The sequence below is a fragment of the Prunus avium genome, chromosome 1 (genome assembly GCF_965620075.1).
Source record: "Prunus avium chromosome 1, drPruAviu1.hap1.1, whole genome shotgun sequence".
NCBI lineage: Eukaryota > Viridiplantae > Streptophyta > Magnoliopsida > Rosales > Rosaceae > Prunus > Prunus avium.
In genome coordinates, this window is record NC_142284.1 from 39,699,563 (window position 1) to 39,716,423 (window position 16,861).

General features: G+C 34.8%; 1 protein-coding gene and 1 non-coding gene across 2 annotated transcripts; both read left to right on the top strand.

Annotated features, from left to right (window-relative positions):
• The first annotated feature begins 7,835 nt into the window (after positions 1-7,835).
• On the top strand, positions 7,836-16,264 carry LOC110753224 (origin of replication complex subunit 1A-like). Its single transcript, XM_021954075.2, has 16 exons — positions 7,836-8,699; positions 8,802-8,937; positions 10,866-11,015; positions 11,116-11,256; positions 11,347-11,498; positions 11,581-11,680; positions 11,811-11,933; positions 12,015-12,176; positions 12,337-12,394; positions 12,543-12,721; positions 12,853-12,967; positions 14,209-14,303; positions 14,812-14,907; positions 15,227-15,303; positions 15,727-15,810; positions 15,999-16,264. Exons 1-16 carry the CDS (start codon positions 8,068-8,070, stop codon positions 16,060-16,062), a joined length of 2,364 nt encoding a protein of 787 aa, XP_021809767.2. The 5' UTR covers positions 7,836-8,067; the 3' UTR covers positions 16,063-16,264.
• On the top strand, positions 10,923-11,000 carry LOC148297812 (small nucleolar RNA snoR28). Its single transcript, XR_015833332.1, has one exon. It is a non-coding gene; the product is annotated as a small nucleolar RNA snoR28 (small nucleolar RNA).
• Positions 16,265-16,861: the final 597 nt, after the last annotated feature.

Sequence of the window (16,861 nt, forward strand, 5' to 3'; positions counted from 1 at the left end):
CATTGAGGACAATGTTCATTTCTAGGTTTGGGGGTATTGGAGTTTAGCATGTAAATTTGATTTTTTTTCCTTAATTTAATTTAATTTTTTTGCTTGTTTTTATTTTTATTTTATTTTGTTTGAGTCTTGCTTTTATTTTTATTTTGATTTTATTCACTTTCCGAACACATTTGATGAGATTGTGATAAATGTTTGCATGACTTAAATGAAAATTGGATTTCATTTTATTTTAGTGTTTTTTTTTCTTTATTAAAAAAAATAATAAATTAAAATTAAAAAAAAAATTAATTAATTTGGCATTGTTCTAACATGATATGCTTGAAACCTTCTTTAAACTTGCCATTTGTTTCATAATTTTCCAATTAAAGGATTTGCATGATCTAAAGAATTGTATGAAGCATAAATTAGACTTATATAACCAACCATATAAAGTGAGCTTTTGAGCCTTGTACTTCAATTCATGAGTGTTATATACATACTCTTATTTTCTTGTCATCAAAGTTGTTGTTTGATCTCATTATTCATTGATTTGGTTGAACACTTAAAAGTCATTCATTCTTATGCAATTTGATTTCATGACATTTAAGAAGTGATATTAAGGCCCTCTTTGGATCGTTTGTGCCTTTCAAGCTAACCTTATGCATGCTTAAGCATGATTTTCCATTGTTAACCATTTTGAGCCTACATGTAAACCTTTTCTTTCATTTACCAATTTTATTTCCTCGCCTTAGCCCGAAAAACAAATATTTACCTTTCTAAGGAACTCATGAGCTTTAATTGGGATGTGTTTTTCATACTAAGTTTGGGAATGGGTGTTACATTTCGAAGAAAAAAAAAATCACACAATTGGTGAAAGAAAAGAGAAAATTTAAGTGGTGGTTGATTGAAATTTCATTTTTGGGCCTTCAAAATAAATTGGTGTTTGTTCAATTAAAGGAAAGGAGTATCAATCAATGTAAATGAAGGTATAAGGAGTTTTGATCATGTAAAAGAAAAAATCTAATCGTGATGATTCGAAGTCTTGTAAATAATTATTTTATGCTCTTACATTGCGAGTTCCTTGGACTTTGTATTATCCATACCTTTCATTTCTTACTCACCTTACACCCTTGGCCCCATTACAACCCATGTTAAAGACCTAAATTGATCTTAAATGTCATGTGGTTGAATTGCATTCATTTTTCTACTTTTAAGTATTTGACATCCTTCTTGAGATCATATTAATGCAAGTTCTTCATATTTCTATTGCGAGTTAAGTCCCTTATGGTTTAACTCTATTCTCATGTTTATAACTGAGTGTGCATTATAGCCCTCTTCTGAGTGATTCATTTGTGAGAGGACAACTTTGGTGAGATTTGAAGTTGAACTTATGCTTTGTATGATTTTTGAAATTGTGTGAAAACTAAGATTGGGGAATTTGTTGCATTTGGTTATCACACTACTACACTTTGAGCATATTGTGTTTAGAACTTTGCCGCTTTGTAAATAATGTCTAAAAATTGAGCTTTTATTGTTAAAACGTTTAAGTCATGTGCATGAGTCATTTCTCTTCAGAAAATGTTCGGAAAAATTGTTTTAAGTTCTTTGTGTTTTTGTGTTTGTTTTTGTTTTTGGTTTTGCTTAAGGACTAACAATCTTTAAGTTTTCTAATTACTTTGTTTTACAGAGTCAGTAAAACGTTTGTGGGTATCGTATCTGTTAAACCCTCAGGAGACACAACTCCTCCTACTAGGGATGCCTAGAGGTTTAAAGGCTTGTTGCATATGCTAAATGCAATCGAGTTACCTACGAAAGTGGTTTAGTTAACTTCTAGTTTTGTTTTTAACTTTGTTTTGTGTTGTTTTGCTCGAGGACTAGCAAAATCTAGGTTTGGGGGTATTTGATCGGTTCATAATTGTATATTATTTCTTACCCTTCTAGCTTATGATTTGGTTATGTTTTTGAGTTAAACTTGTGCTTTTAATCCTTTTTGTGTTTATCTTTCAGTTAATTGAGCTTTAGGTAACAATGATGGCTTTGGAGAACATAATTCATGCAATTCAAGCATGTTAAGGCCTAATTTGGATGAATTGATGAAGAGCTTAAAGACAAATTCATTATGGCTACAGCCCCCTGCCAGTCCAGTTCCGTAGGTCATATTGCAAGCTTTGTTTCAGCAACCTACATAGCTCGGATGAGGCCACATTCTTCATGAAAGTTTCTCCAATTGGTGTGTACTATAACATATCCAAAATTCAGCCCAATTGGATAAATCTGGAGTCCGTTACCTAGCAAACACAGAACCATGCTCAGGATGGATCTTATCAGCGCGGAAAATGAGTTAGCATTTTGTTTCGGCCTTAACTTCTTCCTCCGACCTTGGATTGGCCCAAATAACATATGGCTGGAAAGAAGACATTCTGAACTTCAATTTAGAGTGCTTAAAGTCCTAATTTGATTAAGAGAAGCCCAAGTTGTAAGCCCTTGAAGTTGCTGGTCATGCTGACCTCAGCATGTGCTGGTTGGATGCTTGGTCATGGTGAGCTAGGTATGAGCTATCATTTCTGGTTGGAAGCTTGGTCATGGTGACATGAAGATGAGCTAGGGCTGCTGGTGGGATTTAGTGGTGAAGTGCATCAACCAATTCAAGATTTTCTAATACAAGTGCATCACCCATTTCAGATTTTCTAATACAAGTGCATCAACCATTTCAGATTTTATAATTCAAGTGTTGTATGCATTAGTCTTATTGAATTCTGATTTTCACTTCCCCTAGGCCTATAAATAGGGAAGTTCTCTAAGCTTGTAATAACACCCCAAGGGGGGGAGCTCTCAAGCACTTCTCTAGAGCTCCCTTCCCTTCTCTCCCTCAAATTCTCTTAGTTTCCCTTTGTAGTTCTCAATTGTTGTAATAAGATCATTCTATTAAATTTTCTTTGTACTAAATATCAAACACTTTTCCTTTCTCTTCTTCTAATTCTCTAAAGCTTTCAAACACATGTTCTTCCAAAATCCTCAAAGTTCTCAAACATCTCTCTACTTCCCTTCTCTTCCAAAAGTCTCCATGTCTCAAACACTTCACAAACACATTTCTCTTCCTTCCCTAAGTTCTCAAATTCTCCAAGTTCACAAACATCCTCCAAGTTCTCAACCACTCTCTTCCAAATTCTCAAAGTTCCTAAACACTCTCTTCCAAAATCCACAAAGCTCTCAAAACACCTCTCTACTTTCTTCTCCAAATCCTCCAAGTTCTCAAACACTCTCTTCCAAATTCCCCATGTCTTAAACACATTCCCTTCCAAAATCCTCAAAGTTCTCAAACACTTCCTTTCTTCCTCAAAGTTCTCTTAGTTTCCTTAATGTTTTCTTAGTTGTAATTTATTTTTCTTTGTTATGTAAATTCTTTTCTTAAGTTTTCAAGTTGAATTAGTTTCCAAGTTTCAATTATGGTTTTTGTTCTTATTCATTATGCTTATAAGTTAATATGCTAGTTTGAATGATTGATCACCATTTAGGCTTGCATGTTAGCTATCTTGGTTTGAATTAAGAGTATACACCATGCTTTAATTCGAATTGAACTATGAATAGGAAGAGTATGTATGGACATTCGACAACAGGGATTAGATACATACTTGGTTGTTTAAAATGTTCTTCTATGCTTAATGGGTTCCTAATGCTTAATTTTAGGTTAGACAACAAATGATCAAATTAGGGAATTAGGAACACAAGGTTATGACCACACACCATGGCTTAATCATACTTTAGCTAGAATCAATCCATTAATCTAAATTGAACTTGGGAACTTATTTGCTTGAGTTACTTATTTCTTTCTTCCTTGTTTTATGTTCTTTGTTTTTGTTTCTATTTTGTGTAGGGAAACTAAATTGGATCATTCAATCACCAATCCCTGTGGAATCGACCTCGCACTTACATATGCTATACTACCAACGGTTCGTGCACTTGCGAGTATCACAAGTTGAGGATGCAGCTTAATCCATTTTGGTGGAGCTAAATCTACGCAACACATACGCTCACCAATGAGTTGAATAAGTTTGAATTACTACTTCGTCTTGATGTTGGATAATTCTTTCTGGCATTGTTTCCGTTGTTGAACAAGTGTATTTATAATCAATAATTTGGGTCAATTAGAACCCCTCCTGCATTTTCTTGTAAGTACTGTACTGGTCATTTGGTTTTTTCTTTAATGAATGAAAAATATTAAGATTTCATGTACATAGTTGCTTTGATTTACCATATGGTTGCATGAATTTCGAATTAATCATGTGCTTCTGGTATCTTGACCAAAATGACTTGAAGTGCATGAGAATAATACTTGTTACTAGCATTGAGTTTTAATGTTATGCCGTTTTTCTCCCATTGAGATTGTGTTTTAGTCATTAGAATAATCCTTAAGGAACCGTGATCATATCATATATTCCATTTTGATCAACTTGACATATAATATTTGGTAATTACCATTTTAATACCCCAAATAATTGAGTGGACCTTCAAAAAATTTTGAATCCTACAAATTGATTGAGCATATAGGACTTAAGTCACAGGCATTGTTCAGGACCCCGAACCAGACTCAGCTGACGTAGTATTCTTAAACCTTTGGATGATTTTGATGATCCAAGATGAGAAAATTTTGTCAAAGGTTAGGGATGATAAATGAAGGAAAAACATCTCCAGATGACAACTTAAAACTCACAGGAATGTGTTCCAAGATCATTTCCTTTTACACAGCCATATCTTGGATATCTAGCTAATATAAAATATTTTCAAACATATGTAGGAAAAAGTTACCCTCGCGTAATTATTTGCGACAAATTTTGACATGGGCAACAAACCTGAATTGCGGACCCTGAAACATATTCGTCAGGGTTCACGTTATTCCTCTTATTCTCTTGGTTTGTCTATGATTTCATAAGTTGATCATGCATTATATTTTATGCATACATCAGGTAAATGCATAAATTGACATACCATCATTGACTATGAGAAAAGTAAATTAATCACCCCTCAATTCTTTGATATGCTCGACTGGGTAAATGCCTGCGATTCTGCAAAATAGGAGTATGAACATGCATGCTTGCAATCAAGCATTAGTTTCAGTTAACAAATCCAACACATACTTTCTCTAAGACAGGAAAATGTCATGCTTTGGCTTGACCTAATTCCAAGAAAACACCCCAAATATTCTTTCATCTTAAATTTAATTAATCCAATTCTTATGAGAGTATGCCACATTGCCTATAATAAATTTTGTTTCCTTTTTTATAAAACTGATGCCATTACCTCTATCTTCCTCTCCCCTCTCCCCTCTCAACTCCTCTCTCTCTCTCTCTCTCTCTCTCTGTTCTTCCTATGTGTCTTTGTAATCTGGCTGTTTTTTTTTTTTGCTTCTTCTTCTAGTTTAATGTATAGTCATTGAAGATGAGTATTGTAAACCTTCCATTAAAGAAAATTAAACGACCAAATTCCTCAATCAGAATAGCAATCATTTTGGTAATTTCCTTATCAATTTCGGTTCATGACTACAGATTGACAATCAATTGCTGTAGTGTATTTGGAATTTGAAAGCGATCGATTGGAGCAAATTTGCAACATTCAATTTCTTCATGACTTTTAAAGCCAAATTTCTTAAAAGATTTTTTAATTTGAAAGCCATTCCAATATCTTTGAAACATGTAAATCATCATCAGCCATTACTGTACTGTATTACATAAGAGGGAACATATAATTCTAGAAACTGCGGGGATTGAAAACATTCAAAAGAATAAACATCTCTCTCGTTCTCTCCCACGGTCCTCATCAGGGCATGCTGCATCTTTAACATCAACAGTGAAATCATATTCCGAATCACATCTCAAATATGAAATAAAGGATATAATTCTTCTCTCCGGCTTCTGCAGGAGCAGCAAATTCAAGCTTCACCTTTGCCTCCTTTAGAAATCGATGATGTATATTGTAGCTATTAAAGGCTTTTTTTTCACAATTCACAAATGATGTACTAATGGGAAAAAAAGGGATTACTAACCAAGGACGGAACTAGGAATTTTTCGATGGGTGGGCTAGTTAAATTTTTTAGCTTAAACTCTAATCATTTTTTTCCATTGACTAATTTTCATTAAACTTTATTGTAAGACAAATACATATTAAATATAATCAAAACACACATACTATCCAAATGAATGTACGTATGGTCAACAAATATAATGCAAAGTGTATCTATTCAAGTTGTGTCCTGCGATCATTGAGAGAATTGAATTTTTTGTTATTGAAAATAAATAATTAAGTTTCACATATATGTTAGTTGTAAACACAAGAAGAATATAATTAGGTTAACATACTATTCCATTTTTGAAAGTCTCTTCCTGCTACTTACTGCGTCTGTAATTGTGGGTTAAAGGGCTTGCGAGGGATTTTATTGAGTCTAATGTTAAGGAGCTTTATTTTTTATTTTTTATTTGGTGAAAAAAGGATAGCCTTTGCCCAATTAAAACCAAAAACCAAAAAGCAGCACACTTTACAGAAGAAAAAAATATATACAAACAAATAAGGCTGCTAAGCGATTAGGAGGTGAGGATTCGCTCAAAGCAAAAGGCAATAGACTTGGAGGGCCATATAGATATAGGTTTATTTATTTATTTTGTTCAAAGCTTGCCTAGGCCACAGCCCACCATAGCCCTGATTGTAGTTCTGCTAGTGTTGCTAACCAAAATTCGTTCATACTGAATATATGAGAAAAGTATTGTCAACAAAAAAAAATTGGGGTGTAGAAGACATGAGAGAGAAGATGAGTGCGGGAGTTGAGAGGAGAGAGGAAGACCAGGTATAACGGCGTTAGTTTAATAAAAAGGAAACGAATTTATTGTAGGTGATGTGGCATTATAAGCATTGGATTATTTAGATGGTCTAGATTTTATGAAATGCGGGTAAATTGTGTAAATGCACCATCTCTAAATGTAAACACTCAGGATGCATTATTTGCAAGGTCAATGTCGAAAAAATAATTCACAAATAATGGCCTTGCTAGTTTATTAGTTTCTTTCTTGTCGGTGTGGCATTATGTAGCAGTCAACTTATTTTTTCAATGGCGGATTAAGAATTAAAAATAATACTGAAACTTGGTAATGTCCAAGATTGGCCAAGATAATAATACTGAAAAAGACAGGTAGGGAACATTGCGTTTGACTTTACACCCTTCCACACATTGACCCCCACATCACTAGTTGATAATTATTGATTATTGGGATATTTGTAGAAATGTCATCTGAACTTATATCTTAGTTTCAATTTGTCACTTTAAAAAAAAAAAAATAAGAGAAATGTCATCTTAATTTTTCAAAATCAATAATTTGTTATATGACTTTAATATCATCCAATTTTTCATCCATGATTAAGAGTATTTTAGTCTTTTCATTTTTAAGGGTGGTTTTAAAATGGAGAGGTGTGGAGAATAGAGAGAGACGACAGGGGGATTGAAAAAAGAGTAATGCTATTTGGACACACAACATTGACACACTTAATGAGACCCGCTTATGTGTCAATGTATAATTTGCTCTTCTTTTCTCCTCGTTTTCTGTTCAGCGAATGATACATTTTGACACATCAGCGGGTGTCAACTAAGTGTGTCAATATTGTGTATCCAAATAGCATTATGCAATTTTCAAAGGCAATAAAGATATTAATTCTTCTTGCCTTAAGTTTATTACAATAAAGGTAATAAAAAACAAAACAGAAACTTGCGTTTTTTTTAATCAAAACACTCCAAGTGAAACGACGTCGTTTCATTTAGAATTTTTTTTAAACACTGCAATCGAAACGACATCGTTCCATTACAATAACCCTAAAAAGAAAACACTCGAGTCGTCTTCCTCGCAGAGTCGCAGCCAATTTGCATACTCGCAAAATTTCTTCAGGTTCAGAAGTGTCCAGATCTGCCCGCCTCGCTCCGCCTGGCCACGCCTTGCAATACCTCCTTACGCCTTCCCCGCGCTAAAAGTGCAACTCGTGAAACAGCCGACTGCCTCTGGCGATTTCCTGCCACCTCGCTCCGATGCGCTCGCGGACGCGCGCGAAGGCATGCCTTTAAAAACACTGCCCAAAACACGAAGAAAGGGGGAAATTGGGGAAATTCCAAAAACCCCAAAATCTGCTGGGAAGGGCAAGAAATCGAAGCGTAAAGAGGAGGGAAATTTGACTGAGGTTGAAGTTGCATTCTCTCCAGAGACGCCAGGGCAATCTGAGACTAAGAAGAGGAAGAGGGACGAGGAGAGCAAGGTAGTTACACGCTCGAGGGCCTCGAAAAATGTCAACTTTGAGAAGAACAAGGCAGTATCAAAGAGACGGGTTTATTATAAGAAGGTTGTGTATGATGGGGGTGAATTTGAGGTCGGGGATAATGTTTATGTGAGGAGGAGAGAGGATGCAAGCTCGGATGACGAATTGGTTGAAGTGGATGAATGTAGGGTGTGCTTTAAGTCTGGGAAATCTGTAATGATCGAGTGTGATGATTGTTTAGGTGGGTTCCATTTGAAATGCTTGAAACCTCCATTGAAGGAGGTTCCTGAAGGAGATTGGATATGTGGGTTTTGTGATGCTCGCAAATTGGGAAGGGAAGTCAAGCTTCCGACACCACCAGAAGGGAAGAAAAGGGTTAGAACGTTGAGGGAGAAGCTTCTCTCGAGCGATTTATGGGCTGCCCACATTGAAAGGTAGATGTTTAATTTGGTTTAATTTTGCGAATGGTGCAAGTGTGTGCTGTTGTTTTGGTCGTAATGTATGTGGCCTTGGTTTGTGCTTTTGAATTTGTGTAGTATATGGAAAGAAGTAGATGGTATCTATTGGTGTCGGGTACGTTGGTATATAATCCCGGAAGAGACTGTGGCTGGAAGACAACCTCATAATTTGAGGCGAGAAATTTATCGCACCAATGATTTTGCTGACATTGAGGTGATAGATGACATCTAGTCTTGATTATTTTTCTACTAGAAGAATAAATGGTTATATAGCTGTGGTTGCTTTATCCCATAGAAATGTTCCCTTTCTGTTTGAATAAATTTGTTCCGCATGAAAGAAATCAGAATCACATGAAGAAATAGCGAGACATCCTACTTGTTTTATTCAATTGTTCGTTTTGTATTTTCTAGTAAAGGATCCTTGCAATTCTTCTAAAAAAATGTAGTGAACCCTTGCAATTGTTAATTAGAGCAACCAAGCCAAAAACATTCATGGCATATTTTTAGCATAAGGGTAAAAAAAGAAGCAAAATGAAGTTAACAAAAACATATTTAGCCAACCCCAATAACTTAGGATTAATTCTTAGTTTCAAAGGAGTTGAATTATAAGTTGAATGATGCAGCATTGGTCTTAACATTACTTTCTGAAGTTTAGTAATTTTTTCCCCTTTTGAGTGTGGAAAGCTTGCATTTCAAATGGGGCCAGGTTGTGCAATTTTGATCACTTTCATTGGTAGGTGAGGTCTGTCGGTGACAATTGAAGGTTTCACTTGCTTTTAGTACCTTATTGCTCTTGAAGAAAGTTAGAGTTGATCTTCGATGAAGCAATACTTTTGGATTAAGGATTTAACATGCGGATTCAGATGATAAGATCCTGCTGATTTAAGTTTAAAGAATTATGCTGATTAAGTTTATAGGATCACGGTCAATAAGTCGCAAAAATTTATAAAAGAGTGTGAGGACCCTATAGCAAGCAACATCGTTTCTAGTTTAAGATGTAACTTTTAATTTCTATTATAGGAGTGATCTTGACACTATGAGGAGCTTAGAGAAAAACTTGACTGTATGATGTTGGCCTGAGTTGGTTTTTGTGCGAAGGTTGGACTTCCTTCAAATTGAAAGGCTGGTAAATTAGTAGTTTTTCTTTCCTGCCCAAAAGATATTGAAAACTGGAGGGACATGCTAAAGGTGGGATTCTTATTTAGGCTTTTATGGGAGGGAAAGGCTAGTCTGCATTGGTTTGCATTTGTGTATTGAGAGAGCTTAGAAAAACTTTAGAAAGTTTGAACTTTAGGCAATAGGTGCATCTTTTAGTAGGGATCTGGAAGTTTACCGAACTGATTGCAATTTAAAAACTTGATATGATAAATAAATAAAAAATAATGACTTTGACTGGTAACTATTTGGTAAACTGCCTCGTATGTTTCTGCACTAGGTTCTTCGCATTTGGATACTTTTTGTGCCTTTTAACTTTGTTCTAATTTCAAGGAATAACACCCTGTAGGGGAATGCTTATTGTCATTTTACAAATAAATATAAACTTCCTCTTACACCAAAATTGCTTGTCATGAATTTACCATTTTCTGGCCATATTTCCAGCAAAATAAGTGAAGTTATTCACCTTAAGTTCATGTGATTGCTGCCAATCATTTCAAGCATTCAATGTGAGGAATCTATAAACCATTTGGCCTTTGACAAGGGTTTTTCAGCCTACCAAACTCTGTTTCAGAATCCATGATTCGTGCTTTGCTAAAAACAAGGCAAAAAGAAAAAGAAAGAAACAAGGAAAAGAAAAACAGGTAGTCTCTTTAGGGAAAATTACATTAAATGTAATCCAGTTTGTAAGGGATTATTTTTTCTATTCTCCACCCTTTGTTTTCTTTTGTTTGAAGTGATCCTCTTATTCTGTATGACTTTAGGTTCAGTTTTGACTTTGGATGTGGTTGAGGATTTTCACAAAATTTTAGCTTTAAGCTAATATGGTCCATCTTTTTATATACCTAGTCACTAATGTAGTTAAATACTTTTCAACTCTTGTTCTACTGCTTAATATTCTCTCAGTTTTGGATCAGATATTATGGTGAAAAGAGGTATATCTTGCCATCCTTCAGTTCATAACGGTAATATTTCATATATTTACAGATGGAGTCTATTCTTCGACATTGTTTTGTCATGAATCCCAAAGAATATGCCAAAGCGAATGAAGGGGATGATGTTTATTTGTGTGAATATGAATATGATATTCATTGGCACAGTTTCAAGCGTCTTGCTGAAATTGATAATGGTGAAGAGGTAAGCGTTTCAGGAAATGAGACTCAGCATTTGAAAATTCTTCAAAAATTTCAAATGGATTAAATTGAGTTGAATTTATGGGGTTTTAACTATTTGGTAGGATGATGATGGAGCTGAAAGTGATGGAGATTGGAAACTTAGCAAAGACCCAGACTCTGATACAGAAGAAGAAATGGACTATGATGAGGAGAGCATAAAAAATATACTAGCCAAACCATCTAGAGCTCATGAGTTGGCTGCAGTATGGACACTATCTTCTAATTCTATCTTATACTTGTGGCTTTTGTTTGTTTACTTTCCCAAATTGAACTAGTCAATTCTGTATTTACAGAATTCACAGAAGGGGCAGTTCTTTGGACTTCAGAAGATAGGAGTTAAGAAAATCCCAGAGCATGTAAGATGCCACAAGCAGACTGATCTTGAAAGAGCAAAGGCAGCACTTCTGTTGGCATCATTGCCTAAGTCTTTACCTTGCAGGGATAAGTATGTGAGAATCAGTTCATGAAAGGTTTTCTTGATCTGCGTTACTTTAACATTGTAATCATGGAGACCTGCTTGTGTGCAGAGAAATGTTGGAGATAACTGCATTTATCAAAGATGCCATCTCTGATGATAAATGTCTGGGACGTTGCCTGTACATTAATGGTGTTCCTGGAACTGGCAAGGTGCGGTCTGTGGTTGTGTTTATAAATAGGTAGCTACATTGTTTCAGATAGGCTGTAAATTTCATTTATGTACTTTTCATGGATAAAATGAGTTTTATTTATTCCTTTTGTAATATCTGTGTAACTGCAGACAATGAGTGTACTAGCAGTAATGAGGAATCTAAGAACTGAAGTTGATGCAGGAAGTATAAGACCCTACTCTTTTGTGGAGATAAATGGTCTAAAGTTGGCATCACCAGAGAATATTTATAGGGTAAACAAATATTTATATTTGATGTTCTATGCTTATCATGATGGTATGCATTGCTGCCTTGTAACACACGTGTTTGCACAGGTTATATATGAAGCATTAAGTGGGCACAGAGTTAGTTGGAAGAAGGCTCTCCACTTGCTAAATGAACGATTTTCTGAAGGAAAGAAAATTGGCAAAGAGGATGACAAGCCTTGCATTCTTCTCATTGATGAACTTGATCTTCTTCTGACCAGAAACCAGTCGGTAACCATTTTTTCTTATATCAGTTGGTACCTTCTGCATTTTATGATGTGACTATTTTTTAATAACTATTCCAGTTTTGCGTTATTTATAATATAGTTGTTACTACCCATGATCTTGAAATAGTCAAAATTACATACATGTAGTGCTTTTTTGGTTTCAGGTTCTATACAACATTCTTGACTGGCCTACTAAGCCACACTCAAAGTTAGTTGTAATAGGTATGCTTTTATGTATTTTCAGTAGGCATCCTCGTCGAACGATTTTTGTATTCTTTTATCTCATAACGAAATAGAAAAAACAATGATGATGACTATGAGATTGTTAATGATTGCATCATTAACTGTTTGTAATGATATACATGTTCAGGCATAGCAAATACCATGGATCTTCCTGAGAAGTTGCTTCCTCGTATTTCAAGTCGTATGGGAATCGAAAGGCTTTGCTTTGGCCCCTATAATTACCAACAGCTTCAAGAGATAGTTTCTAGTCGTCTTAAAGGAATTAATGCCTTTAAAGAACAAGCTATAGAATATGCTTCAAGAAAGGTTAGCTGCATGTTAACTGTTTCATCATAAAATTGATTTTCTTTTGTCTCTTTTCTAATAGTTATTAGTTGGCCATAGTGGATGAGCGCATTGGAAACTCCATCTCTGATAGTATTTGAACATATATTCAGGTAGCGGCTATTTCAGGAGATGCCCGTCGTGCATTGGAGATATGCAGGCGTGCAGCAGAAATCACAGATTATCGACTTAAGAAGCTAATCTCAAATTCTAATAATGCTTCTCAAGGTATAGACTTCAACCACAACCCCTTTAAAGTTGGAAACTTGATTTGAACAATCCTTATTTAGTTAATGTTTTGGTAATCTGTCCTATTCTCCTTCCACTTCATTGAAACTGTATCACCGTAAGTTTCAATTGCTGGAATTATCTAGTAGACAGAAATATTTTTGTTTGGTTTTATTTCTGTCAATGGTCATGCACCTGTGGGAAAAATGTTTTCTGTTAGTCATATTTCACACTTTTTAGCTATTTCTTACAATTGATTGCTTTAATTTAGTTCAGATTAATGACTAATCTTGGCTTCTAGTATCCACTGACCACATCAACAGAACATAGAGTATATAAGTTAACCTTCCATGAACATCACTTGATATTGAGGTTCGAATAATTTGGTTTTATAAATATACAAGCTCCTTCTCAAGGGAATTCTGACATGGCTCCATTGGGACTTCCTCAGAATATTGACACTTCGTTCCGATGTGGTGCCAACTTGCCCAGTTGCATCTTTATTTAACATCATGGTCTAGACTATTGATGCATTATTTTGATTTGTTATTTAACATCATATTGATTCTAGTTTGTAACTTTTGTTTTTTTGCTTTTGTTTTCAGTTTTATGGTAGTGAAACATTTTACATTTTAGGATTACTTGAAAAATCCAGAATGCGTTCTGTCAAAGCTAGCTTTAAACTATATTTCGTAGAGAAATGTTCTCTTGCCAGACAATCTGGCAACATAAAATGCTTATGTTGCAAGACTCTGAATTTAGGCCATTTATTAGGTTGGTTCTTGTCTGATTGTGTTATACAAAATCACAATCTAGCAACATAAGCATCATTAGAGTAGTTTAGAATATCACTTTTGTCAGAAAAAAAAAACATGGCCTTTCATTGGCAAAGAATCAACTGGTCCCATAATGAGAGTTTGTGTCATGGAAGATCTGGTTTAAATACCAAATAATACATGTTTTGTTTTTTGTTCTGTTTTTGGTATTGATTTTGTTTCATTTTCTTTTATTTGAAAAAATGAAAATTAAGCAGCCTTTAAACCAGTATTCTTTTTTGGTCAACCAAGGAATTAGAATTGTCAACTTCTCTTCTTTCCCGTATCCTGAAGTTTCAAAAGAAATACTCTGTTACTACATTGGTAATATTAAGCACCAACATCTCATGTAGTGTAAACTCTGTGCTTGCTTTGTTTAGAAGCGTTATTATCTTGCTTTGAAGCTTTAATTCTTGTCACTTACAGGATTTATAGGTACCCACTTTGCAGGAAAATCACTTGTTGGAATGGCAGAGGTTGAAGCAGCCATACAAGAAATGTTCCAGGCACCTCATATTCAAGTGAGTCAGATTATATCTTACAGTCATGATAAAAAATGATTTCTGTTGGTGAAACTTCTTTTATTTAAATGGTATGTTACATCTTAGAAGAGGTAATCAATACTCTTGAGTGAGGCATATGACGCAGTGATTGCTACATTAATATGCATTCCTAATATGAAATACATGAGATCCAGATAGCTACATAGTTTTATGGTCGAGTAACAAAGATGAAAATGGTGTCAGTTGGAGTTTGCTAAATCTTATAAGTGCCATTCTTAAAAGGAGTAGCCTGGGAAAAAATGGCTTTCAGGACCCAAATTATATGATGCTGGTTTAAAGTAGTGAATTTCTGCACAAGTAGCATTCAACTCCATACAACTTTAGCTGCATAAATTGTTGTTGGGTTGAAAGGAAGTTTTGTTTATCTATGTTGTATCTGGAAGAACAAACAAAAATTAAATAAAAATTCTCTCTACCTTCTTCAGAGATATTAATGCTAATTATTTTCTTTGTTTTTTCCTGGCAGGTGATGAAAACTTCTTCCAGGTTGAGTAAAATATTTTTGACTGCCATGGTGTATGAACTCTACAAAACAGGAATGGGGGAAACTACTTTCGAAAAGGTGAACTTCTCAAGCTTTTTCCTGAACGATGTGTGCGTTTAATCTTTTTGTATCGTACATTCAGAGTAACTTCGGTTTAAAATAATAGTATTTCACACTGGAAGTGATTATTTTTGGCCCGCAGGCTTGCATTGAAATACTGACTAAAAGAATACTTATTGTTCCTGACTGCTATACCGCATCTCAACTACAAACCAGATTATTTTTATTTTGGTTCACCAGTTTCTTTGATGCCTTCACTGTAGATTTCTAGCGCTGGAATTTTACGATTAATTGATATGTAATAGTGTTTTCATTGAATTTATGTTTTTCCTTGCAGTTGGCAATGACAGTCTCATGCCTCTGTACAAGTAACGGAGAAGCATTTCCCGGACATGACATGCTCTTAAAAATTGGGTAAGACATGCGTTGATACTAATATCTTGCTATATACATGTGTAGAAACATAGTCCATTGATCTCCTCTGGTCCTTGTTGTCTTGTCAAATGGGAGTGTTATGAACCTGAAGAGCGGCACTAGTTTTGGCTTTTGACTAAGAAAATATTGAGTGTTAAATAAAATGACTGCTTTCATTTCTTTTGTACTTTGCACATACTATTTTAGGTGATGGTCCCCTCTATTTGAAGTTTTCTTTGATGCGGATGTCAGGTTGCATTTTTAAATGGCTTATGATGTCCATTTTCGAGCGCTGTTATTTGTGTCTGCAATTGCCTTTCTGGAGAATAGTTAGTGAGAACGATTAGAGGTTAATTTCTGGAGTTGATACTAACTTTATATGAGCATGGATTATTTAATATCTGAATTGTACATTTTTGGCAGTTGTAAGCTTGGGGAGTGCAGAATTGTTTTATGTGAATCGGGAGCAAAGCATAGGTTGCAGAAGTTGCAGCTCAATTTTCCGAGGTTAGTTTTCTGTCCAGCTCTTTACATCATCCCTCTCCCAAAACTTCTGATACCTATTAGAATTCTGTGTAATACAGCTACTTTGAACTTTGGCTTTGATGGTTCACCCTTTCATGCAACTGCATTACCATCAGAAGAAAACCTTGGACTATTCTGTGACCTCATATGATTTTATGTCTGTCTTTCAGCGACGATGTCGCATTTGCACTCAAGGACAGCAAGGAGCTACCTTGGTTGGCCAAGTATCTATGATTCTAGATTCAATCATTTTCTATTCTTCATTCAAAAGAATAGTTTTGACCCTCATTCTTCATTTGTTTCAATTGCTACATTCTCGTCATAAATTTATGTCACTTCCAATTGGGATACCAACATCTTTATTTTCTTCCTAATAAATTACTGTATCACATTTGAGACACAGAAATTTTAGCAGAACATACTTTAAGCATCTTTATTTATTTTGGTGAAACATATAACTGATGGTATGAGCTTAGCATAATATGAAATAAACGAATTAAAATCTAAACTTAAATAAACTAAAAAAAAAAAACACTAATTAAAATGAAGTCTTGAAAGTTGAAAAAATGCGCGCGAGCAAGCTGGTTAACTGTCAATTGCACAGAAGACTGGCTCCTTCCAAGCATTGAATCATCATTATGCTATGCAGTGGCGGATCCAAAAAATTTAATTCCGGGGGTTAACGTGTAAAAGGTTAAAAAAATTTCTACACAAAATAGACCCATCGAAATGAAATGATAATATTCTAATTCATAGTTAATAGATAAAACCATGCAAAATACTCATGTTCATTATCAAAGAGAACTGCATCAACTTCAAAAAATAGACGTACATTGCAAAACACCAGAAATATCTCTAAGAATGTGATAATAAACCAAAAAAATTAGCATAATCCTCTTTGCCTCCCAAGGTGTCTTGTCGTATTCGATGTAAGAACTGTCATATATTAGCCCAATCCAGCTCATTTTAGGGCATTTACATCATTTTTTAGGTCTGTTGTCGTTTTTATTTTGGGCTTTATTTGCAATTCTTT